General features: G+C 44.8%; 1 protein-coding gene across 8 annotated transcripts in view; it reads left to right on the top strand.

The window, feature by feature from the left end:
• Positions 1-16335, top strand: part of auts2a (activator of transcription and developmental regulator AUTS2 a) — a 298426-nt gene extending 282091 nt beyond the window's left edge. For 4 of the 8 annotated variants that reach the window (XM_070982780.1, XM_070982774.1, XM_070982775.1 and 1 more), the window contains 13 exons: positions 3417-3993; positions 5347-5642; positions 6830-7068; positions 8161-8205; positions 9522-9617; positions 9718-9789; positions 10169-10198; positions 10907-10978; positions 12200-12341; positions 12759-12839; positions 12939-13022; positions 13153-13405; positions 13664-16335. In XM_070982780.1, coding sequence (XP_070838881.1) covers positions 3417-3993; positions 5347-5642; positions 6830-7068; positions 8161-8205; positions 9522-9617; positions 9718-9789; positions 10169-10198; positions 10907-10978; positions 12200-12341; positions 12759-12839; positions 12939-13022; positions 13153-13405; positions 13664-14906 — 3230 coding nt within the window. In that variant the 3' untranslated portion in view covers positions 14907-16335. The remainder of the gene's footprint in view (positions 1-3416; positions 3994-5346; positions 5643-6829; positions 7069-8160; positions 8206-9521; positions 9618-9717; positions 9790-10168; positions 10199-10906; positions 10979-12199; positions 12342-12758; positions 12840-12938; positions 13023-13152; positions 13406-13663) is intronic. The other 4 variants (XM_070982779.1, XM_070982778.1, XM_070982776.1 and 1 more) reach the window with 4 other exon arrangements.
• Positions 16336-26422: the final 10087 nt, after the last annotated feature.

Genomic DNA, 26422 nt, shown 5'->3' with positions numbered 1-26422 from the left:
CTACACAGACACACACCCATCTGACCCACACAAAGCCCTCCTGTACCCTCTTCACCTCTTTAATCCGGCCTCTAGCTTTTGCCTCCCCGACTAACCCACACACACACCCAAAGGCCTCATTCTCCACTCTAATGCTCCACCAAGCAACACGTACTAGTTAGAAACTCAAATACTACTGAAACATTGAGAAACAGCAGCACTCCATGTTTTGAGTAACTCAAGGGGGAATTGCGCTTATTTGTTTCCAGGGATGAAAAAGACTGACAAATGAATCCTCGCGGGAGGGAAGCTGGTGTGTACTCCTCTTTTCTTCTTCCCTGCACCGCCTGGCCCTTGAGTCTTCATTATGACCAGAATAGACACCTTCTTTTTAACATGTTAGCACATTCTCAAAACAAGCCGTGGACCTCAGGGACTGACAGGTGCAGCGGGAGGCTTGAGAATTGGGAATTTCTCCTCTCCCCGGCTGCTGCGGTGAAGTTGTTTGCCAGCAGCAGTCTCTCTTGACCGGTAATAGCATTTGTAAGTGGAGAAGATTGACATGGATGAGGGAGATGGATTTGAGGGCTGCGGGGCTCTCTTGTTCATTGATGCACGTCAGTGTTGAACGGGGATGTGTTTTGTGCACAGGCTACTAAAGAACAGAAATAGTTTCTCTGTAAGGGTTAGTTAGCTTTGAAAACTATCACCTCTCTGCATTATTAGAGGACTTTTCTTCTTGTGATAGCCCAAAGACAACTTAGAGAGACTATCACAATAGCAGTTAAGCCCAGCATAGTGTGCCTTTTGTCTCTGACGGGCTGGCAGGTGTCCCAGTAAGCTCTCCCACACGGAGTCAATAGCTGTTATTGTAGATATTGATTGTGATTTTGCATCAAGAATTACCTCCCCTGACCCTTAACTATAATATCACATGCACCTGGGGTTGCGAATACCTCACTTAGCATTTTAATGCTAATGGACAAAGGCTGTTGTAGAGCCCTGTTAGCTCAGCCTGCTCCCAGTGGAGTTGGTCCAGAGGGAGTACTGTGTCAGGGAGATGGAAGCCCGCTGTGACAGGCTGCAGCTCTGCCCAGGGGAACTGTGTCCCATCTACACCTCTTTGGCAGGTGAAGGATTTAGCTGCCTTCCCCAAGGGGGAGGAGGAGCCCTCACTCCTGCCCCCCCTCGGGCCCAGGGAGAGTTAATTACAGTTTATGTATGCACTGTCATCCCCCATGAGCCTCTCTGCCTCTGGAGCAGTCAAGCTGACTGCTGATGTGGGAGCACTGTTCTGTAGGAGGAGGTCCCTGCAGAGAAATACCCTGGACTGAGCTCATTCGCTATTGTTCCGTGTGACTTCAACATTGTGCAGTAGTTATTATTCATTCTACAGCTTAATTAACACTTTGGACATAATGGAGTTCAACCAGGGCTTCTAATGGCAGGTAATTGCTCGTTTTTAGCAATTACTAAAAGTCCACAAAATTAATTCTCACCTTGTCAGAAGCGAAATGCGTGCCCGCCCTTCATGCTATATGCAAAAATGAATTAACGAGTGCAGCGTTGTTATCCTGCAGTGTCCTTTAATATGACTAGTTTGCATATGGTCAAGAACAAACACCAGTGTTTCTAAAAATGAATATTACTAAAGAGTAACTGTGCAGTTTGTATCTGGAGAAGTGAAAGAGAAGAAAGGCATTGGCAACTTAACACTTATGAAGTGTGTGCATCTATGCAAATGTACATGCAAACCTGTATACAAGGGCCAGGGAACCTTTACCCTATCAAGGGCCATTTCAGTTTTTGGAACATCCTTCGAGGGCCGTACTTAACCATTGAACACATTTATCACACTAACCTAACTAACCTGATGATGATGATGTTCCTGGCAGCTGGTTTTCCAGGTTTAGGTCAGTCAGTCTTGAGCTGCTCACAGTGGCAAGTGTACCAAAACAGAGATGTAAACTTCAGTGCGTGTCTCCTCAGAATGGGAAAGTTCATACAGGACATACGAACATTTTACAGAAGTCAAGCAGAGGGAGGCTGTTACTTGCTGTAGCTCTGAGCTCGTTGTTGCTTTGCACCTCAATGACTTCATGTTTAAAGTTGTCAGGAACATCAGCTGGTTCCATGTTAAACGGTGCAGCAAATATGTTCAGATGGTTTTGTTTACTTTTCATGTCCTGAAACCTCTCGCCAAATACCCGAAGGAGTTTTCACACTCAGCACCATATTCAGATGTCAAAGTTACAGAGTAGGAAAATGCACAGTGTTCCCTCTTTCCAGTTGCACTTACCACAGCTTTAATTTCACTTCAGATGATTTCACATTTGAAAGCAGAGAGCTGAGAAGCTGCTGGAGCTTTAGGTTAGGCTCACGTTCACCATGAAGGTCAGATCACACAGACACTTGCTATCACCACAACAGGTTTCCCTTCATCTCTGAGAATTATTCCAGATAAACTGACAGTTTTACTTTGTCTGGTGTTAGCATGTCGACAGCAGCAACAAGGCACTCCACAAATTCTCCCTCTGAATGAGGTTTCAGCCTCTTAGCTGTTAGCTTGCTCACCATCAAACTTGACTGCATAACACTGTCTCTGTCAGAATGTGGTCTTGTGAAAGCCGCTCCACCAAACAACGTTACCTTCATCCAAGCACACTTGTCCTTGCAGCTCATCCAGTTTAGCATGTAATGATTTTTCATCACTGCGAACGTGTCCCCCAAAAACCAAATTAGGCACACTGGTTTGCCTTTTACTTCAACAAAAAACAAAATAATCATTTGTCTATTTTATATATATGTATGTGTACACACACTTACATATATTGCCTCAGGGGCTAGATCAAATGGTGTTGCGGCCTGCAGAGGCCAGACAATCCCCACCCCAGCTGTATACTATTTGCATATTCAGCTCCAGTTCATTTGTCATCCAGGCAAAAAATAAAAAATAACCTTGAAATGAAGGCAATGTTGTTTTGTGCATGATACAAACTGATTTAGCCTGGAGAAGCAAAACACATTTCAACTGTGTAGTTTGTCCCCAGGGACCGTGTTAGAGGCTGTGTGAAAGGGCTCAGGAATCGGTGGTTGTGCTGGCACAGCTGCAAACCCCAGCAGGGCGTGTCTGCATGAGAAGGAGGAGAAGGAGGAGAAGGAAAACGTGTGTGTGTTTATGGGGCTGTCTGGCAGCTCAGAGTGCACACACTACGCATGGCAGAAGAGATGGCAGAAAGACTAGAGCTTTCATAAGGCCTATTGCTTTCACATGTGCATAAGCTTTGTGTTTTGACTTTCAGCAGGTTCTTGGTTTTTTGTTTCTAACTTTTTTTTTTTTTTTTTTTTTTCTCAAATGGACCACCAGCTTGGAAAGTAGGCATTGCTATTGGAGAAGCAGTTTTTTCACACCAATTCTCTCTTTCTGTTTTTCACAGTTCCAGATTTTGGCATCGATGTGCTCTCCACCAATGGCAGCCAGGAGCCTCATGGCCCAGGCCTCCTCAAGGTGTCAGGCCTAGAGCGCAGTCAGGAGAGGAGCCAGGAGAGCTGCAGGGACCCCCAACCCCCTGCACCCAGTACCCCCAGTCAGCCACTAACCCCCCAAGCCCTCCCCCTCCCCTTGCCCCAGCCGCAGCCCCAGCCGTCCATCCCTCAGCCCCTCTCCCCTCGTCGGACACAGCCAAACGGCCCCACCCAGGCTCCGGCCTCCACACACCTGCCCCCACGCTCAGAGGCTCTCGCCAGGCCTCAGACGCCCGCAGCCCTGCCTCTCGCCCAGGGCCAAGAGCCCTCGCCACTCCCCCCTCCCCGGCCCCAGCACCAGCCTGATCTGCTGTCCCACCCCCGTCCTCCACCGACGCCCAGCCTTCACCCACACCCACCATCACCTGCTCTTCCCACCCATCACCCTCACCAACAGCACCCCAGTCAGGCAGGGCCCCACCGGCCCCCATCACGCTGCCACCCACGGCCCCTTTCTGCCTATAACGGTCTCAACCTCAACGGTCACAGGTAAGGCTGGTAACAAACACCCTCACTCGGACAGATCAGTTACAGTCTCTTATGTCCTCATGTGCTCTGATGCAGAAAATTGCATGCAGTGAAGTACAGAGAAAACCTCTACATTCACCCACACTTGAAAATGTAAAATATCTCTTGAGCTGAAAGTACACATGATGAATGATCATTATGTAAATTGTTATCAGGGAGAGCTTTAAGTCCCTGAGCCAAACAGCAGCACTGAGCATTAAGTACAGAATGAAAGGGCCACACTACGCCCTGAGTGTCTCTGATTCATTAGCCACCGACATTGTCAGTGGGACTATATAGATTCTAGCCCTCATCAGTTGTACTGGCTGTATGTGCCAAAGTGTAGTGCAACTTTGAAACAGTACCATACTTTTTATGTATTTTTTTTTTATTTGTGCATGAGAACTTGAAGAAAATGGGCTCAAAGTTGTGATATTCGTCCTCAAAAAATGAAATACTTACTGGACTGTTAATTTTCTCAACTTATCAAGAACCCTCAGTGGATTTCTACTTTAGTGTGATCATGGTGTGTTTGAACACACAATTTTTCATATTATTAAAAATGACAGCAGACCTGGCACAGGGCTTAGCTTTGTCTGTTGTGTCCTATATCTGTTGAGAAGCACTAAGGCCTATGAAGCTCTCCATTAATTTAAGACTCCAGGATAGCTCCTTCAGAACCCACTCAGTCCCAACAACAGCTCTGCCTTGCAGGCTCTCAGGACTTGGCTTCGCCTCCCTCTCTCTGTGCCAGCCCTGCCAGCCTGCCAGTGCGCCAACAGGGCCTGGCACCTACTATGAATAATCGCGGCCGGGGCCCACAGCGAAGAGCGAGCGCTGCAAATGAGCTTTTAGGCTTAGTGTGTGGAGCTGTGGAGACGCAGGCTCTGTGACTGCCCCCAGGGAAAACCCACACACACTACAAAAGACTGTTTGCTTACACATGCATACACACCCTCTCTCCCTCTCATCCCATTTCCGATGCACATGTTCACTACCTGGCTCTGGAGGAAGTGCCTTAACAGAAGCTGTTCAAAGACAGATGCTCATTCTGTTATGCTTGCCAGCGGTGGTTTATTTGCATCCGAGGGTGTTGTGAATGTGATGTTTTCGCGGATCATGTTTGCCCTGGATTCTGTGAAGCACAAGAGAGGCAGGGAGGCGTTTGTAAATGGAGGACAGTTGAGGTGTGAAAACACTGTGCTGGGAATTGAACGTCGGAGCAGATGGAGATGAGGGGATGTGGAGGAACAAGTGTTAATTTTGACTGATCACGCCTGGCTTAACCTGGCTCCTTTCTCTGTCTTTCTCTGTTTTTCCACTCTCTCTTTACAGCAGCAGCAGGAGCAGCACCCCAGGCGCCAAGCCCCACGGGCCCCCTGCTACCTCCTTGCACCTCCCCCACCACCCGCCTGCTCCTGCGGCGGCCGCAGCAGCAGCCTCCACCTTTCCTCTGCCCTTGGCTGCTAACCAGAACACTCCCCATAGCTTTCCCCCTGCCTTGCAGTCCTCGCCACACCCACATCACCCCAATATGTTCGCTCCTCCAGCGGCCTTGCCTCCACCACCACCACTTACGTCTAGCACCCTGCCAGTACCCGGACATCCTGCTGCTGGGAGTGCCTACTCAGGTAAACATCAGAGTTGCTTGCAAACATCCCCACATCACCTCCAGCTGGTGTGGCAGAGGACTGCACATTCAGCCGATAGAACAAAACGCAGACTCTCCTTTTAGCCAGTTGTTTTCTGTGAGGTTGCTAAAACAAGTCGAAACATATGAGAAGTACAAAAGGCATCATTGCAGAGCAGAAACTGATTTGGAAGCATTTGATATGCAGAAACAGACAGAATGTTACCTTGGTAATTATTTGCAGAAACAAACAAGTCCAAGAGTCCAAGAATAATCCACATGTACCACATGCCTGAGGTTTTGTGTGTTTATAGCCGTGTGGACAGTTCAAGTTCACACTCTGTCTGTCACGCTCTGATTGATCGACTCTCTACACACCAGTAATATCCACCAGCAAGTCAGGCCACATTGCAAAAGCTATTACAGACCCTGTGCACATTTCCGCGCAGTGCTGTTGAGCTAAATGTCAGGGTCAGTGTGGGAAGAGGAGGGGGGCTCGCCTTTAGCAACGTTCCCAGAACTTCCATTTTCACCTGGAATGGTGCTCGTGTGCAAGAAATCAATTTGGTCAATATGGAACGGAGCAAGCTGGATTTTGTTCAAAAGATACTAATGAAATTTTTATGAAGAGAAAATTCCACCCCCACTCCCAGCCCAATAAAGCTTGAAGTGAATGCAGAAAATATTGTAGTGAGTCACTCTGGAATAGGAAGGATAAGGTTACTCTGGAGGAGATGTAATCTCTGAAGGCAGGTTTTGTTGGATTTAGAAGAAAAGCCAATGATTTCTTGAAATCCGTTCTTTCTCCACGGGCTGCACAGAGGTTATTAGAACAACAGATGTTGTTGTCTCAAAGGGGCTGCAGTGTATCAAATCACAGCATTTGACTGTTCCAGCAGTCAGACAGCTCTAATCATCTCCAGCTTCGCTTAAATTTAAAACGACTTGCCGATAATCACACAACTTTGACATGACTTCCTTTTTAATGACATACATAGCTCTCACATTGGACTGCAGGGCCCCAAAGGGGTCTTTGAGGGGATTCCAGAAGGACCCAGCAAAATGAAGAATACTGAATTTGTATGTTCAGGATCTGTTGTGAAAGAAAAAGCTTGAGATGCCTTGACGGTTATCTTCCCCTCATTAACAGACCCAGTCCTAATCCTGCCTTCTCTCTTGCTCCTCCAGAGCAAGACCTTCTGCGCCAGGAGCTCAACACCCGTTTCCTGGCCTCCCAGAGCGCCGACCGCGGTGCCTCATTGGGCCCTCCACCCTACCTGCGCACCGAGTTCCACCAGCACCAGCATCAGCACCAGCATCAGCATCAACACACCCACCAGCACACCCACCAGCACACCTTCACACCCTTCCCCCACGCCATCATGCCCACCCCAGCACCGACCATGGTGCGTACCCCTGCCAGAAATGTGAGGATAAGTAGAGCGCAACTGTGTTGGGATGGAGAGGGTGGAGGGTGTCAATGGGTGGGTGGGTGAGTGGGTGGGGGGTGGGGGGATTCACCATAGCTAAAATGTTTTTATGTCTTCTGATAATGACTTTTACATGTGTAGAAGAGTGGGCGGGCATGGCACAGAAAGCGTTTTCACCTTGTGGTTGTGAGAGTGAGGATTTTCACAGTTGGATATGTGTGAGAGCAGTGCGCTGTAGGGACCTGTGGGTTTCTGTGGCGGCCTTTCAACGATGACCATGTGTGTCCATCCACGCCACAATGATGCCTTTATTCTCCCAGAAAGCCTTTCTAGTGTTTTCCCTGGCATACTCGAGGACTCCAGACTTGAGTCGCCGTTATTTTCTAAATTGGCAATAACTTGCCTAAAGCATGTTAACTTCAGAGCCAGCTTTCAGAACATAATACACTTAATTCATTCTGAATTTAATGACATCATTTGGTCCCATTTGGGGGTTTTCATTACTGGCAAATGCCTTGTGTTAAGAGCCCCGCTGTTTGTTGGGGAGACCACAGGCAATGGGTGGCTGGACCTAAAACTCACACAAACACACACACACACACACACACACACACACATTCATAACTGCCTGGCCCATAGAGAGTTCACTTGGCTCTGATGATACCTCAAAGGCAGCATGGCGAGGCCTCTGACAGCTAATGAGGCCATAAAAAGCCTCTTTATGGCTGCAGTGTTTAGTCTTGACTAGGGAAATGTTCGCCCTGAGCCTGCGCCGCACCACTAAAAGGAGACCAAATGAGACGCAGAACCCACGCTAGTTTACAAGGTCTTCAGACGATCATGAGAAGGGGAGGATGAAAACAGTCTGGTTTGGGAAGTGGTTGAACTTTGAATCTTAGTTGACATTTTAGATCACGATCTCAATCTGTAAGCATGTTGTTAGTCCTGAAATACAGTTTGTGATGCATTTTGTGTTGGCCTGAAATGACCCCGAAAGAGGCCAATCTCAACCCTGTGACAGTATACATGTGTAGGTTGTTGTGTTTTCTCTACATCTTTGTACTTAGCTCTGTTTCGTTTCTCCTACAGTTTGAGAAATATCCAACTAAAGTTGACCCCTTCTACAGACACAGTGTGAGTTTCTGGACTGCGTACTATCTGTGTGCAGAGCAGTTTGTCGCTTGCCCATTATGCCATCCATGCCCATGCGAGTGGGTGTTCTAGCTCTGTGTGTGTGTGTGTGTGTGTGTCTGTCTGTGTGTGTGTGAGAGGTAGATTTCATGCGATCGCTCATCCACTTCATAATGGATACTGTGAGCATCCTTGCTGCACCATTTCACCCTTCAGCCCCAGCAAATGTTATAATTAGTGAAACAGTGCTGGATTCTGAAATCTCAGAGCACAAGATTTATTGTGCATGCATGTAACGGTGAAATTGTTGTGCATAGAAATTAATACAGAAAGAGACAGCGGCTGCATTCCTGAAGAGACCGCGTTATTGCAAGAGGATAATATATTAATATATCTTTGTCTTGCTTGCTGCTCTTCTGCATTTGCCTGCTAACAGCAGGGGCTTGCTCATGATTCTTTTTCACTAAAGGGGACTTATTTTAAACATTGGACCCATCTCTACTACCATTTTTGCTGAAGCTTCCAGACGCCTGCTGTGTGTGCCTGCACAAGTGTAATTTGTTCTTCAAACTATTCCTCTGAGCTGCGAGGAAGATGTTAATATCAGAAAAATTATCTTTTTGTATTAGACCAACCCTGGGTCAAATAGATGTTGCAGCATGTTGCTAGTTTGTTTTTCAGTGCTTCATTTCTGATTCTTCCTATTTCCTTGTTGTTATTATGGCAGCAGCAAATACCCCGAAGCCATTTCCTCTCTATAAAACATGATGCACAGGGAAACACAAGTTGCATTTAAACCTCACAGCATGTCCTGAAGCGCTTCAAATAACTCATCCTCGTTTAAATAAATCTGTTGCACCATCCATGATTAAAGCAACATAAGTTGCAAGTTCAGAAACATGAAAAACATTCTCTGCTCCAATAAGGCTAATATGAGTGACAACAACAATTATACTGAGCAGCTGATTACATACGTTTCTCCACAGGATAATTCTATGGAAGCCTTGAGCACTTGTTTGGTTTACATGTGTTTTGCTTGTATTACAACATTCTAGTTTTCATATCAAAGGGAGTGTTTTCCCTTATTTAAGTCCAGTGGGGATGAGCAGGAAAATGTTATAGAAACTCACAGTTTGTGAAACATGTAGGCAATTCCCCATCTAAGCAGTCTTAGAACATGGAAAAAAAGACTGAATGTAGAGATTCATCCGCCACTATGACCCATTTTTCCATCTCCACTGCCTTACCAAGCTGCTGTCCTGTATTTCATTGACAGACCGAATCATCCTAACACCTACTCTACCTCTTTTCCTCCTCAGCTCTTCCACTCCTACCCACCGGCCATGTCTGGCCTTCCTCCCGTCATCCCCCCGACGGGGCCCTTCGGCTCGCTGCAGGGCGCCTTTCAGCCCAAGGTAAGACACCGCACACCCACGTTCTCACACACACAGACAAGCTGAAAACAGGATTTATTTACAGAGAATCTGGTTTTGATGTGTGTCTGGTGCTCTCTAGACCTCTAATCCACTCGATGTGTCCACAAGACCTGGAGCCGTCCCACACACATTCTTACAGAAGGACCCCAGGGTAAGAGCGCACACACAAACAACCAACACTAGAGGCGTTAGAGGTAACCTTTAGACCCTCTGTAAGTGTTATATAAGCCTTTGAGTCAGGAGGTTTTCAGCACCAAATTATGCCATTGTAAAGATTTCATATGCAGTGAGTTTGGAGATGACCGTCTGCATGTGTGTTCCTGTCCTCTTCTCAAGTGCCATATTTGTTTATATGGAGAGGGTCACACACTGTTTAACATTCATGTCTTAATTACCCCTGAAATGCTTAATTTTAAAGGGAAATTTTAACATTTTAATTTGCGTCATAATGAATGCCACACACAGAGTAATTAGAGGTGATTTGATTGACAGCAAAATAACAACCTTTCCCCTCCCTCTCCCTCCTGTAGCTAACAGATCCATTTCGGCCCATTCTCAGGGTGAGTGCTCACTCCCTGCATCCTGACACGTCCCCCTCTCCCCCACACACACACACCAGCCATGATGTCATAAAGGGTTTTGCTAATGCAGTAGATAGTATCTTTAATTAAATGAGTGCTGCACTTGGGGGCTGAGTACTAGTTTATACGACAACAAAGCTCAATTTGGAGAACAGTGCACCCTCTGCATGCAAAAATGCAGTTGTCAGACTTTGCTCAAACAAGAGCATTCAGATGTCAGCTATTATTACTCTGCCTCTGTCACATGCCGAATCACCACTATAGACCATATCTTAAAGCAATATGTCATTAAAGGTGCCACACGTACTATATTTAAATTATCAGTATGTCATTTTCAGATGACTTCACTGTAAACAAATGAGATGAGGGTATGCTGTGTTGATGTTATTCGACATGGTTGTATGATTGCAGAGTTGATCGTGTGATGGTTCAAAATGATAACCATTGAATGTGGTTCAGCAGAATTTGGCTGATGTAATGCATTTACATTTGTTTTATATATATATATATAGAGAGAGAGAGAGAGAGAGAGAGAGAGAGAGAGTTTTCAGTAAAAAAGTTATAGATGTAAATATTTGACACACTTCACACACACATCAACTTTTTAATATTTAAATTGGTAACAGTAATCACCTTACTGTCCTTCTTTTTAAAGACTAAGCTCGTGTTTTTGTCTTGTATCTGCAGAAACCAGGGAAGTGGTGTGCCATGCATGTCCATATCGCCTGGCAGATATACCACCACCAACAGAAAGTAAAGGTGAGGACTCATCTGACTCCTCTCTGTCTCATTTGTGTTAATTAACACAGGATAAAGTTAACTGTGTCCCAGCTCCACGCTAATACTAATCTTTACAATACACTGTTTTTAGCAGTTATCACACAAGAAATGATGCAATATTTTTGCAATGTGACTATACAAAGAACAAACCAAATTTTCTGTTAAATAGTTTTGTGTTCTGACTGTTTTGAGCAAACTTTATGTCACTTTTCCTGCGTAACACACCACAGGCTCAAAACGTGCTATACGACTATACGAGTATAGTATGGTTTTGGGACACAGCTCTAGTTTCTCTCCTGTCAAAAGCATTATTATTACTTCTCTGAGGTCAAAATAATATTTCAAATGCAGAGGCTAATACTCATTTGATATTTTGGTGATTGTGAACATAATTCTACTATTGCTCTGACTACAAGTCACTGCACAAAAGACTGTTCAAGTAGATAAGGTCAAGGTCAAACATTTATAGAGCACTTAAAAAATACCCCGGGTTTGTGCTGAAGTGCTTTACAGCAAATGTAATTGAGAACAAGATTATCACATCAAATAGATTATCACAGAATATGAATACTTACAATGAAAACATAACACATAGTGGACACAAACAGACATTCATGCATATCAATGTGGAGTGCAAATCACTAACGGGGAGGGGGTAAAAGTGGGTCTTAAGAGACCTTTAAAGGGAGTCAGAGACTCTGCTGCTCTGAAATTTTCAGGGAGACGATTCCAGAGTCTTGGTGCAGCTACAGGCCCGGTCTCCAAGAAGTTTTCAGCGAGATCATGGGATGGTTAACAGTCCTTGATCTGAAGATCTGAGGGGCCTAGCTGCACTGTATGCGGATAGAAGTTCTGTAATATAGCTCAGGGCGAGACCACATGGGGCTTTAAACACACAGTCCTTTAATACTGAACAGGGAGCCAGTGGATGCTGGTACGGGCGTGATATGTTCCCTTTTTCATGTCTGGCTTCAGCATTCTATACCAGCTGTACGTGCTGAATAGAGGCCATCCCTGAAAGGTCCCAGGTTTGATTCCTGGAACACCTCAAAAAGTGGCCATCAGTTTCTCACTTACTGTAGTTTACTTAAAATAAAAATGCCTCTATTATTAACCTACAAAGAATCTAAAACCTGATTCATATACCTTGTGTAAGGGGGTTTTACATGTGTTTCTCTCTGTCGGTCTGACGCCTTCTAGCAGCAGATGCAGGTCGACCCTCACAAGCTAGACTTTGGCCTCAAGCCTGAGTTCCTGAGTCGACCTCCGGGCCCCAGCCTCTTCGGCGCCATCCATCACCCCAACGACTTGGCACGGCCCGCCACGCTCTTCTCCGCTGCAGGTGAGTGTGTGTCACATCTCTGGGTTGAAAGATTGATTGATGGTTAACAACAGTACCCTCTGACATACAGCTGCAGTCTGTCAGTTCCTGCTGTTCGCAGTCAACTGTTGCCTGCTTATGTTGTCACCAAGTTCAGCTGTGGGCAAGCCAAGACAGCAAAACCAACGCCTACTTGGACAAAAACATTTAACTCAAGGTCAACTTAATAGGTTTTGTGCAGCTTTCAATCACAACTTGTGGTCCTCATCTGGAGGAAGTTTGTTCCGTTGATGACAAATATATTTTGTTCAATTTCTCACATCTGTGAGACATCTCACATCTCACAACACATTGTTTTGTGTTTAATGCCTTCTTAGCGGCATTGCAGTCAGCAGTTCAAGGACGTTTCTGTGATACCTTCTGTCTCTCCGTCCTCAGGTCCCACACACCCATCAGCTGGTCCTTTTGGTCACCCGCCCCACCATCCTGGAAACTTCCTCACCCCAGCGTCCCACTTAGGTAAGAGGACCCTGCAGTTCACTTCTCCACAGTCTCCATCTGAAATAGGAAAATGAAGATGTGAATGCATGCATGGTAACATATTGCGTCTCTCTACAGAACCCTTCAGTAGGCCTCCATCATTTGGAGGACTGGGATCCCTCAGTTCGTCGGCCTTCGGTGGACTTGGAAATCCAGCACTAAGTGAGTTTCAACTTCATTAATGATGCTATGGATGCTGCATTAGAACATTAGCAGAAAGTCAAATATACACCAGTGCAAATTGTCAAGATAAGCATTTAACTTGTGTCCCACTGTGTTTTTCCACGTGTTGAATCCCTAACAGCGGCCAACTCCGTGTTTGGCCATAAAGATGGCCCCAACGCACAGCAGCACTTCAACAGCAGCAGTAACAGTGGCCACCAGGAGCCGTGGAACCGCTTGCACCGTACGCCGCCTTCCTTCCCCACACCACCACCCTGGCTGAAACCTGGAGACTCTGAGAGGAGCACCTCAGCCAGCTCGCATGAGAGGGACCGAGACTCTGACAAACGGGACTCGTTGGTCAGTAAAGATGACAAGGACAGGTGAGTGTCCATAAGTGACTCCTGTTAACTCAACAAGTGCAACAACAGTAAACAGACTGACAGTTTGGTTATATATCAGATTTGTAATTATTATTATTGTTTTTCTTTGTTCTGATATAATGCAGTAAATATTTTGGATACTGTGTGTTTCAGCTTATTGTTCCAGTGTGGAATAAAAACTGAAAGATCCTCACAGTTAATCTGTTTGACAAGAGCTGAGTTACTGGTACTGATGCAGGGACTTTTTTTTTCTTCTAGGGACTCTGTAGAAAAGCGTCTTTCAAGCCATCCATCACCAGTCCCTGTCAACCCCATCAGCCTCCTTAGCCACAGCCGGCCTCCTGAGCACCACAGGAACCACCTGCCCCCTGCCTCTGGGGATCCTCAGAGGGACAAGGAGAACAAAACCAAAGACAGGGAGAGGGAGCACTCGGACTCCTGGAAAGACAATGGCACAGATGACCATAAGCTCAAAGACAACCAGCACAGTGACAAGGACACACCCGTCATCCACGACGGCCGAGTGTCAGAGGACAAAGTGTCCAACAGAGGGACGGCATCGCCCTACATCCGCCAGACCAGCCTCGAACGTGCCAACAGTGGCCTGAGCAGGGACGTCCTGGAGAAGAAGGTAGAGCTGCCGTACGAGCACCAGAAGAAGAACAGTGAGGTGAAAGTGAAGGAGGAGCGGAAGGAGGAGCAGGATGGAGTCACAGAAAGGGCAAGTGAGCACCCAACACAGGCACCTACCACACCAAACCTTCATCCTCCCTCCTCGATGCCTATGCCCATGGGCATGGCTGGCGTCCACCCCATCAATACCATCAGCAGTCTGGAGAGAACTCGAGTGGTGGCGCCCTTTATGGGTATCAGCCCCATCCCAGGAGCTGACAGGTTCCCCTACCCCGCCTTCCACTGGGACCCAATGAGGGACCCCTACAGGGGCCTGGACATTCACAGACGGGACCCTTTGACCAGGGACCTGCTTCTGAGGAACGACCCTCTGCATCGGCTGACAGCGCCTCGCCTCTACGAGGCCGAGCGCTCCTACAGGGACCGCGAGCCTCATGACTTTAATCGTGAACACGCTCACTCTCTGGCCCTGGAGCACAGGAGGGAGCAGGAGCGTGCCCAGATGGAGGAGCGCGACCGCCTCAACATGCTCAGAGAGGACTATGAGCACGGGCGCCTCCACCACACAATGCACCATCCAGCCCTTGATGGACACCTCCCCCACCCTGCTCCGGGTCTCATGGCCCCTGGACTCCCAGGCATGCACTACTCCAGGGTCAGTCCCACAGCTGCGGCAGCGGCAGCGGCTGCCGCCGCCGCAGCCCATCAGAACGGTATCCTGAACAAAACGCCACCCACCGCCTCTCTGAGTGCCCCGCCCCCACTCATCCCCTCCCTGGGTGCCCGGCCCGGCTCACCCAGACGGACTACTCCCCTGGCCACAGATATCAGAGACAGACCGCCTCACAAAGACATTGAGGCACGGTGAGCTGAGCCTCAGCAGACTCTGTGCCCCTGCTGCCCTGTGCCTCACTAACACTGAACTCACACCAAGCACTTAGCTTTGGGCAAAGCAAGACTGTAACATAGCTGTGAATAACTTATGCGGGCAGAGACATGCCCACACAACGAATTGTTTTTCTATAAAACTACAAAAGAGACAATAATCATGGAACAAAAAATAGGTTTTTCAGAGATTTCTTTTTTTCCAGTTTGCTCCAGCTTTTTGTGGTCATTCTTTCTCTTGTATAGCGAAGTGACGTGGAGTAAGAATGAACATTTTGGAATGTACAGGTACTTTAGCACTGACAGACAGCAAAGTGTGTAGATACTGTAATGTGTACAGTCGCTGTGCTCGCTCTGTATGGATTAAAAATCATGGTACAAATATGCAAAAGGGTGTTTTGAAAGCTTTACTTTGAACACATGTAAATAGAGGAGTATTACAGCAGTGATTCAGAATGTGCTTTTTGCAGTTCCTTTGGTTTTTTCGGTTGACGCAGCTGATTAGCATTGTACCAGAGACCCCATATTCAACTATGCAACAAACGTCTGGGCTCCCTTTCTGAAAGCTGGCCTTCTCACCACTATTGACTGTGTACCAATCAAGGACAAAAAGCTGTATTCTCTCCACAACTTAGACTTGACACACATTGGGTCCATGCAAACAGACAAGCTTTAACTGATGCACACAGGGTGGTGCAGGTAGAAATCTGGATTAAACAAAAAAAGTGTTGTGAGAATAATTTTCTCAAATATGATAAATTGTGGTGACAATCCTACAAACAACCAATGGAATTATTGCATTTCAAAGAATTTTTAATATAAAATGCCAGCAGCACAAATGTTAAGACGATTCTTCTTTTGTTTCCTCTCATTCTTCCTTCACTCAGTTGCCACCAGTCTTGTTCTGGGGAGAATGCAGCACGTTAAACACCATGACAGCACATCTGCCCTATTGAAGGAGTGTAAAGTACATGTTTTGGAAGTAGGTTCTGTTGGTCAAACAGTGTATTAAAGTGCTTTCCTAAGTTGTTGTACCTACAAAATCAAAAGACAAAAAAGCAAGTCTAAACTATGGACCGTTTGTTTCTAATGAGCAGAGATCTATTTTAGTAGTCCACTGAAGGTTTAGTTGTGCGCTTCAAACTCTGTGATATCATGTCGTGCAGTGTTTTTTAATCCAACATAAAAATGTCCACCGGAGCCATAGTGGTTAGTCGATGCGTATTGCAAAAAGATTGTTAAATGAGAAACTTTTTTTGCTGTTTACCATGTACAGGGAAAAAAATGAAGTCTTTCTAGATCATGTACAAAAATGAGAAAAAAATGAAGCGACTGAATCTTCAGCATGCTCCTCATTTAAACTTGTGTTATGTAAATTGTGCCATGTTATTAAAAAATGTGTACTAACCCTGTCTGTGGGCTTTCATTCCTCCACCTGCGCGCACTGAACTGAGTAAACACACTATGTTTCTTTTTGACACTCGACGCTTTCACACTTAATGACTTTCCGCATTAGACTCCCGTGGAGGATAAACTACCTTGGGTACAACTCTCACCTGCATCATAAGTATTTTAAGTGCTGCTAATTGTGTAGTTATTTTGTCACTTGATACCATCACCTCTAATCATGTTTCATCATTCACCTTAAGAGCCACAGCACTAAATTTTCCTCATTTCTCACAGCTTTGCTGTGCCAGTAGGCGCTGACTTAACCAGAAAATTGCTTGGTAACAGTTAAAACCACGGAAACATCATGCATCACACCACATCATTACTTGGACAAGTGAGGGCTTGTGCTCGTTCAATAACAGTGCTTTAAACATCGGCAGTCTTCACTGGTGAATCATGGCACGGTACTTGTGTATTCATCAGAGGATGCAAGAGTTATTGACATTCCCATTACGCTGAATAACCACAGCATTCATGCACCCTTCTCTGATTGATGTTTAGCACCAAAGCACCCAGGTCATGCATCAATCAACTGTTGGCTCCATCTGTTACTGGTGGGAAATGTGGGCTGACCGTGTTTCCTCCTGCCAAGTAAATGCCTCCTGCTCCTGGGACCAACACTAATTTTCCTTCCAGACCTGCGAGTGCCGATAGAACAGTAAAGGGTAGTTCAGACTTGGGACCAGGAGAGGGCGCCAAACCGCCAGAAATATAAACTTGGAAGACAAAGGCCCTCATAACTGTTACAAGAGGTGATGATGATATGACAAAGTCTCACTTTGGCCTGCAGCTAACCATTATTTTCATTCGAGCCTCAAACATTAGCTGATTAATAAGTCAGTCAATCAGCAGGAAATAAATCAGCGACAGTTTGATAATCGATTCATTTTTAAGCAGTGGTTCCAGCCTCTTAAAACAGCAATATTTTCTGATATTCTTACTCTTCTATGATAATAGAATAACAATAATTTGAGTCATTTCTCAATAATTTCTCAAATTTATGAATAGATTAAGCTTCTTAAATCTGTAGATTTGCATTTCTGTTTTGTATCACTGTAAACTGAATGTCTGTCAAGGCATTTCAAACATCACTAAGTGCTCTGGGAACTTGTCATGGGCATTATTTCAGAATTTGCAAACTCTTTTCTGCTATTTTACAGACCAAACCATCCATTAATCAAGCATATAATCGGCACACTAAATTGATGAGAATAACTGATACTTGCAGCCCTAATTTTCATTAGTGATTAATCTGTTAATAGTTTATTCATAATTTAGCCAACAGATTGACAGAAAATAGTGAAAATGCAGTTACAATTTCTGCATCTTAAAACTAACATTTACTTTGCTGGTGATGTCCAGCCAACAGTTTAACATCCAAATATATAGAAATATCATAGAAAAGAGACAATTGCTTCATTACATAATCACTTCAGCTCTCATCTCACCATCTCTCTGTAATAACAAACAGGCGTGGTCAGCAGTTCAGGTATGTCATCTACCTTAAGTTATGAGATCTACCTTCAAAGTCTACATTACAGCTATTGTCCTCCTCCCTCAGCCAGAGCTGCTCCTGCCAGCTATTTGTGGAACCTAATTTAAGCACTGACCAACAAAATCCTAATGTGCCCGAGTAAACTGCTTTTGGATGTTGCTAGAACTCCTTCCTGCACTGGACAGAACCTGGATTTTCAGCCTCCACGACTGCACGTTTAACATATCAAAGCTTCTTCCCTCGATTTGCGTTGTCTGCAGGGTACACACACAGTGTGGGCCAATGCTCACATGAGGAAACTGCATCAGAAAAATACCATGGATATTGTTGAACTCACAGCAGCCAACTACAAACTACAAACTTTCATTTGTTCAACACTATGGTCAGCTGTGGCTGTTTTCACACATGCCGTATGAATACACTTGACTGATTAGATTAAATACTGGGAAATCCTACAACTCTCATTATTTTGGGGAGAAATGTGCATAAATTCATGAAGCATCCAGCCAGTGTATTCACACCATGCATTCAGCCAGAATGGTTGTAATTAACCCAAAGTGCAGCCAGATTTAGTCGTTATCAAGAATCAGATGGAGTTGCTGCCTGAGAGGAACAGAGAAGCTATTAGTCTGCAAAGAGGGACACTATCCACCGTGCTGATAGACAGACTGAGCCTCTGATTAATGAGGTCTGACAGTAGGGTGTCTGACGGGGTTTCGGTGCAAATGGGATACTGTGAATGCAACTTTTTTTTTATCAAATAGCACACTGACGACGACAACAACAACAACAACAACAACAGAGAGAGCTGATGAGGCAAAACACAACAAAACCAGTCGGCAGCTCGGGCGTTTCACAGATCAGTAAGTGATGGATGTTTCTGCGTGGATTACAGAGGTTCCATGTTGTGAAATCTTTCTCAACTAAAAACCCTCAATTAACCTGGTAAACTAATCAATCTAAACCACCAGTTATTTTCTTAACTGATTAATCCCTTAGTGGATGTAAAATGTCTAATTCTGTGAATTCAAATCATTGCTGCTGAAAACTCTGTTCTGGCTGTTTTAAGATGTTGTAGCAATATTAGCCTCTTAAAGTCATTGATTATCTACTGATCCATCTGGGTTGTCTTTTGTATGATTACAAATGTAATTAATTCAAGTTAGTTTTTTTTTTTTTTTTATGATTTCTGATGCCTAATTCTGAAAGTGGAGCATGCTGTCTGTTCTGTCTTACGTCATCAATATTACGTTTGTAACTCATTGTTATTGCTCCTGAAAAAAAGACATTTTTAAATCTTATTGAGGCTTTCAGGGTTAAATAAAGGCCTAGTGAAATGCATAAAAATGTACTGTTGGGTCTAAAAAATGTCAGAAAAGAAGGAATTTAGACTTAAAGAATGACCTAAATTATTCTTCTTTTATTAGATTGCATACAGATTTTCTGTCGATTGAATCATTTCAGTTCCACTGTGTTTCTCCTGCTGGTATCCAGGTTTAACTTTCAGCCTGCTTGTGTTTTGTGCTAACTTGTGCTAAAGGTGTGTTATGCTAAAAACAACATTTAAGTTCAGTGTTTTGAAAGACAACACTTCCTCAGTGGCTTGAGGGGAATCTTTAAGGCAAACGATGTTTTGTTGTCTTTAATAATTCAACCATAATGCTGTTAAATATGACCTGATTAAAACTTGAACACTTCACTGTGAAAAACCTCATTTATGACTTCATTTAGCTCCACACCTGTACACAGACGACCATGTCCCTCCAGTCATGTAACTAGCTTTTTGAACACAAGGTGGCATCAGTGCACACTCCTTCAGTGGAAGGTGAGCCAAAACAAGCAACAAAGAGTTTCAGTGGAGGGATGCAGCACAGCAGGTGGTGCACAGTGGCTCTGTCATCTCATCTGAGCTCAGAGAGGAGAACCAGTTTGGCAGGCTGACTTCCTCTGACCAGCAGCACATGCTTGGTATTTGCCTGGACTGAAATGAACACCGTCATCATGCTGCAAAACTGGAAGAGCAGCACAGCATGTGAGGCACTCCTTGGGAATCTTGTTCCTGTATTTGAGCTCAGCTAAGAAGGAAATTCATCCCAATAGTGAGAGTCACCTGTCTCTCAGAGGTGCCACACCTCTCTCTGTCTCACATGACATCGGCAAACAGGAACATCTGACGCCTCAATGCTACTGTAAACAAAACCTGTCTCTGGAAATGAAAAGCCTCTGGCTTCTGCAAAAGATGGAGGATCATGTACCAGAGGAGGAATAGAACTACCTGCTATACACCTACAGAGATTCACCATCCCCTCCAAATCCTGCTGTGCATGTCCTCCATCACCTTAATCATATGTAGTACAATGCTCCGGCTCTGGCTAATACACCACCCTTTCCCCCAGAAAAAAAAGTAATTACACAGGAATGCTCATAGTCTTTTCTCCCTGCTGACAACAATTCTAATCACATCCAAACAAACACGCACAGGCACTACTAAAAATACTTTCCTGTTTAGAAATGGGGAGGCATCCCACTCAGTGGGAACGTTCCCCTGGTGTTTCCACTCTCCTGAGAAAAAGCCTATAAACCTATAAACATAAGCCTACCAGTACTGCTGTCGGTTCCTCTGCTGGGATTAAGCTGATGCTCAGGCCTTGCAAAAAGACTTCATTCATTCGTCATTAGCAGAATCGTTTATCTGAGTTGCCGTTATGTTACATTCTGGAAAGGAGGAGATCAAAAGAGCAAGAGCTGGCCTCAAATGTGAAACGCTGTATTAGTCCACAGCCGATCCAGCCCTCCGCTGAACCCAGGGAAATTAGCATAATGCTTCAGACATATGTATTCAATAATCTTCCACACTCATTGCTCACAGTGGTCAGAAATATGCTGGTCTGGCTGCTCAGTTTGAGCTATTTGGACATTTTCCCTGAGTTACAGACGAGCCATGAGATATCCTGTTTGCTTTAACCACTATGTAAACATTCTGACACCAGGTTCAAGCCAACTGGAGCTGTACGCCTTTTTCAAAATAGAGATTTGTTTTCCTGACATTAATACATTCTTTTGATCCATGTGAAACATGTGCTGTTTGATGTTTGAGGTAATTGAGGGGGTGTCTGAAGACACAGGGCCCAGTGAATGATAACTTGCTGCACTGATGGAAAACTAATGTGAAGATGTCACGATGTGCTGTGCAGAAGCTGTGTGTCAACAAGCTTTCTAGCCAGTACAGAAGAACACTTGAGTGCTGCCTTTCCATAGGCAGGAATGAAAACAGCAATGTTTTCACACAGACATGACCTTCAAAGACAAACACAACTAGAATGGACAGAAGAAAGCAGGGGATGACTAGTTTACAGCCTCTCTACTCAACGGCTCTCTGGAATCCTTCAGACAGGCTTCATTCTGCTGAGGTTCATCATGCTGACCCAGATCCTATCTGACTGTGCAGGTTTCATTTTAAGCAGGATGGTCTAGGACGCCCTTCACACACGTCCAGTGCAGCAGGGCCTCATTAGTCCTGAGACTCAGCTCCATTAACGCACAGATGAACTTTAATTATTGCAGGAGCTGTTTTCTCCCTCACCAGAACGTTTCAGTCACATGGAACACATTATTATGTGAATGCAGAGTATGTATAGAGTTGATATACAGTGTCTAATCTCTGACCCTCTCATTTCCTTGTAGCATAAAACACCAAGCCAAACATGACGGAGGCTGGGGAGTGACGATAAAAATGTCCCCCAGATATAAAGCACAACACCAGCCATTGTGCGTAAGCTACTACGTGTCAGTCAGTGGAACAAGCCAAGAAGTGACCATTTCCCTGCCGGTATCTCAGATCGTGAGAAGAATACACTATCTACACAATGAGACAAGGATGGACACGTCTAAATCCTGCAACCCACCTGATGTTCACACTGTGACATGCAGAACAAATGACAATTAGCTTTAATGCTAGTACAATACGTCAAAAGGGAACATTTAATATTGTCCATGGTCCCTTACAGATAAATGACATTTGAACAGTCCAAAACCATAAAATATTAAAATTACAATGATATAAAATAAGATGCAAAGTGTTGTGATCTATTCATCAATTAACGGACAAATAATTTCAGCTCTAATAAAAACATGGATCGGCACCATCGTCTTCCTCACAAATATTTAAGCAGGTGACGATCAGTACATGCATATGAGTTTGGCAATGACTGCAGCAGCAGCATAAACCATAGAACAGAAGCTAAACAGCAGCTGTTTAAATACAAGTAATTAATTAAGATGGATAAAACAACAGCTGACAGAGTCCCAGACTTTGAGGTGGAATATTTTGTTCATGCACAGGCACATATTGAGTTAATCTTGGAGATAAAGTGAATGTGAATCCACGTTAAACCAGTCTCACCAGACAACAGCAGACATTTTAACTTAAATCCCAAAAGGGCCAAACTGAGCTAGCACAGGAGTGGCTATTAACTTTAACGATGACCTAGTTTGATCGGTGCACCAATAAATCATCCCAGTGAGCCAGCACGCACAATACTGAGTCTTGGAAACGGCTCATCCAATTGGAATGCAGCTTTACCGACATTATCAATTACACCTGGGCTTTTCCTGCAAGGTCAAGTCAAAATGCATGCTGGGAAAGAGGTTATGTGAATGAGTACTGTGCAAAACAGCAGTGGCGTTCAGTGTCGTGATGCATTTATGGTAAAACAGTTCTAAACCCTGGTTAGGATTAAAATTTATTTATTACGAGGTTCAAAGTACAACTACCACACCTCTGAGCATAGAGGCATGTAGAGGCCAAATACTGTAGGATCAGGTTTTCTGTATTTTAAGGACACCTTAAAGGCTACTTGTCACATTTTCTTCACTGTAAGGGCACCATAGAGGGCATCATTTATCCAAGAGGGCACTTTGCAGCATTTCTCTTCAAATGTGGAGTCCATCAGTGAATGTGTTTATATCCATAAAGCAAACACATTACATTACTCTTCCAGCAGCACTGAAACTGGCAGTGGGGTCAATAGGAACCTCTAAAATAGCACTGTAGGAAAGCCCAAAACCAATTACAGACAATAATGCTCATTATCATCATGAGTATATGCATTTAACTACATTTATCAACAACATTCACCATCACAATGTGCCTGCCAAATAACAACAAAAAGAAAAGAGCTCAGCCACTAGAGCAACAAGAACTAAATTCACAACTGATCCCAATCCAACATACTGGCAACAGATAGCAGAACAGCAGAGGCTAGCAGGCAATTAGACAGTGCCTGCCAGTCTGAGAGATAGTGATAAAACCCACAGGGCCGCAGCACACAAGCTCAGGCGAAACATAGCCAAGACATTGCCTCGTAATGTCAGCACAGGCAGCAAAGCCTTACCTTGGTGAAGTGAAGTGAAGCGGTGACCCCAGAATGTCAGTATAAGACAAGAGTAATGGCTACCAGAGTTGGTCCCGGGCCTCCACAGCATGAAAGAGGTGTGTTTGTGGCCCACAGCTGAGAAAGCAGCACACCTGGCTGGCACAGAGGAGGAGGTGGCCTCTTAAACATGGTTATTTCCTCCACAAAGCCGTCCCAAAGTGACATATGCTAAGTGTTAGCAGAGGGATTTGTGTACCTTCACAGTGGCACACTTACAGACGTTTTAATAGGCTGTTTGACATTATGAAGTTAAATTCAGACGGGGGGGCCAGAAGTGAAAACTGCAATGGACAAGATGAAGGAAAGTTCTTACTGGGCAAGTTAGATGAAATCACGAGAGAAAGGTATAAACAGAAAATCAGAACATATGTTGGATGTGACCCTTATGTCAGCTGAACCAAAAGTTTTGCTGCTACTGAGGCAGCAGATAACTACCTGCTCATTCAGACGTGCTCTGCTGTTAGACGGCTGTAGTCCACATTAATACACCGACTGCAAGGCTGTTATCATGCTAGTGATGAAGTATTGAATCCTGTCAGTATTCTTAACCCCAAATTCAATTTTTTCATTCTTGAACTGCAGCCAACAAATCCTGGAGCATGGAAACACAAACCTCAAATATTTACACAAATCATATTATGTGGGTTTGACTCTGAGGTTCAGACAGGTTTTTAGTCTTGGACGTGCGTCCAATGAAATCCACTTTTTGGGATGAGCAATATATGTGGGTCTGTGCCTACTCGGACACGCCATAGGGGCCAAATGTAGTATGAATACATGTCAGAGAGATCGAGAGAGAGGCTTCTGATATATGTGTCAACTCAAACATAAATGTATCAGGGAGGATTCCTAAAATTAGGTCCATGACTTGCTCACTATCTCCGTGTGTGTGTCACATTAGATAAGAATCCACCGACTGCCTTTGACTGCCAAGTGACTCCCGGCTCAGACTGCTCACCTAGTAGATCAACACGCACCGAGGAATACGTGATGAAACAGCTGGTTTTAGCAATGAAAGGAGCTGAAATAGCAGTCGCAGTTAAACATGTTAATAAAATCGGTGCTGTGCTACCTTGAAGTTGCAGTATGTTCCACAGAAATGCCAGTCAAGTGTTTGGCAAACCCACAGCGGAGAGAAGCAGACTAATTAAGATCATCTCCCTCACCTGTGTGTCCCCACCTGCAATTACACGTTGCCATGGTAACTGCGGAGCAGCTCCTTGGTCAGACAATGGGGAGGCACCTCTCAAAATCTGGCCTATTACTTAAACGCTGTAATTCCTGTCATTTGACTGTAAGTATTGTGAGAAAGAGGGGCTCTTTGTCTGCTTTCCTGCTGAAAAGTCTGGTTTCAGTTAACAATGCTGTTATCAAAAGGATAATACTGTACTGTGTTCCAGGTAGCAAGTCGTATAAACGTGGGGAATCTGACAAATCATTATCATTTCACCGCTTTCGGATTGAACAGCAACTGAAAAGGCAAAGGACAGTGAAAAAACAGAGGAAAATAGGGCCATACTTCACTCTAAAACAACATATTCGATAACCCATTAGCTAAAGCTACAGTAGGAATGATGTCAATTATTTCTGAAATATCAATGCACATCTTGGACACAGTCTTTTGCACTGTAAATAAAGGCATCAACCACTCATTTTGCACAACAGACATCATGTCACAACAACAACAACGGCAGACCGGCTGATCGTTTGTGTTTCGCTCATCACCCTGTATTATACGACAAAGCACACAAGTTAATACCACTTACTATCTGATGTACCCGAAATCTGTTCCCCTTCTTGTGAGAAGGAAGACAAGATCATTATCACTGGATGATGCTGCATCCATTTCTTTTTTCTGAAGAATGAGCTGGTGCCAATCTATTGAAACCTTTTGTCGAACAAGTGTTGCAACTGAAGCAAATTTGCATTGCTGCTGGTATGAAGAGTTTTGATGCAAGCAATCCCATCAGTTCTGCCCCATGCAAACCCCATCCAGAGCCTTAGTCTCATTTAGCACCTGTGACAGCTGGAGTGCTGCATGGAGGGGATGTTTCAGTCTGTGAAGGTGGCCTGCAGTACGTGTCCAGCATAGAGAAAAGACATTGTTTAATTGCTTAGCTGGAAATAGCCTCAGATGGGGGGGTTGGTTGCTCTGCTTGTGCAGTGGGAAAAAGGATTGCACCATCCTGTTAAATCAACACCCTGACCTTTGCCCCCGCTGTGGCCACTCAGGATGAAGCTACTGCACATGGATACACACACGTGCCACTTATATGAACACATAAATGGGCGGACACACATACAATATATCACTAACACCACTGTGGTAATAATAGAGATGACCCCAATCATCAGAGGGAGAAAAAAGTGAAACTGAACCCGTTCCTCTGCTAAGGCTACATTTTATTGCCGGCCTTCATTGTGCCCTCCTGATGACATGGCATTGAAGGTTGATCACCTATAATAGAATCCAGCCAAGGTGCAGATTAAAAGTACAAATCACATTGTAAACGACTGAGCCGAGCTGCACTGTGTAACCTCCATCTTGGTCTGTGGGGTTTAAACCACAGTGCTGCCCTGGTTCCAATCTCTCAGCTCAACTCAAGGAAGATAAGAGATATCTTCCTTGTTGGGACACACAATGCGGGGACAAAAGATCAAAGGATGTGTGTGTGTGATGCTACAGTACACCACTGAGAGAGGAAATTAAAGCAGGTGTCCTGCCTCTGAGCACATGTGGCTGGATATGAACCTTGTCGTACTGTCTCCTCTCTTTTCTCCTCCAGTGCCATGTGGAAGCAGGTCGAGGAGTATCTCTGATGACGTTTCCCCACACGTGGGGTGTCTCTTGTGGTAAGGGGCTAAGTGTTACTCTGTCTTTTGCTCATGCACCACGCAATGTTCCCGCCAGTGAATAAGATGTCACATCTGCTGACGAGCATCACCTCACTGATCCATGAAGCTCACCAGACAAAGTCCCCCGGGAGAAAGCGGAACTTGAAATAATGAAACATGAACACGATGTTCTTGAACTGAGCATGCAATCCGCCGCCGCTCCCCACTTCTCCCCAGAGCACAGAGGGGAAGGTCATCCATCAAAAGTCACATATTAGTCATCGA

The sequence above is a fragment of the Chaetodon trifascialis genome, chromosome 16, assembly GCF_039877785.1.
Source record: "Chaetodon trifascialis isolate fChaTrf1 chromosome 16, fChaTrf1.hap1, whole genome shotgun sequence".
In the NCBI taxonomy this organism is placed as follows: Eukaryota; Metazoa; Chordata; class Actinopteri; order Chaetodontiformes; family Chaetodontidae; genus Chaetodon; species Chaetodon trifascialis.
The sequence above is the reverse complement of the archived record's forward strand: the minus strand, read 5'-3'. Positions and strand labels throughout refer to the sequence as shown.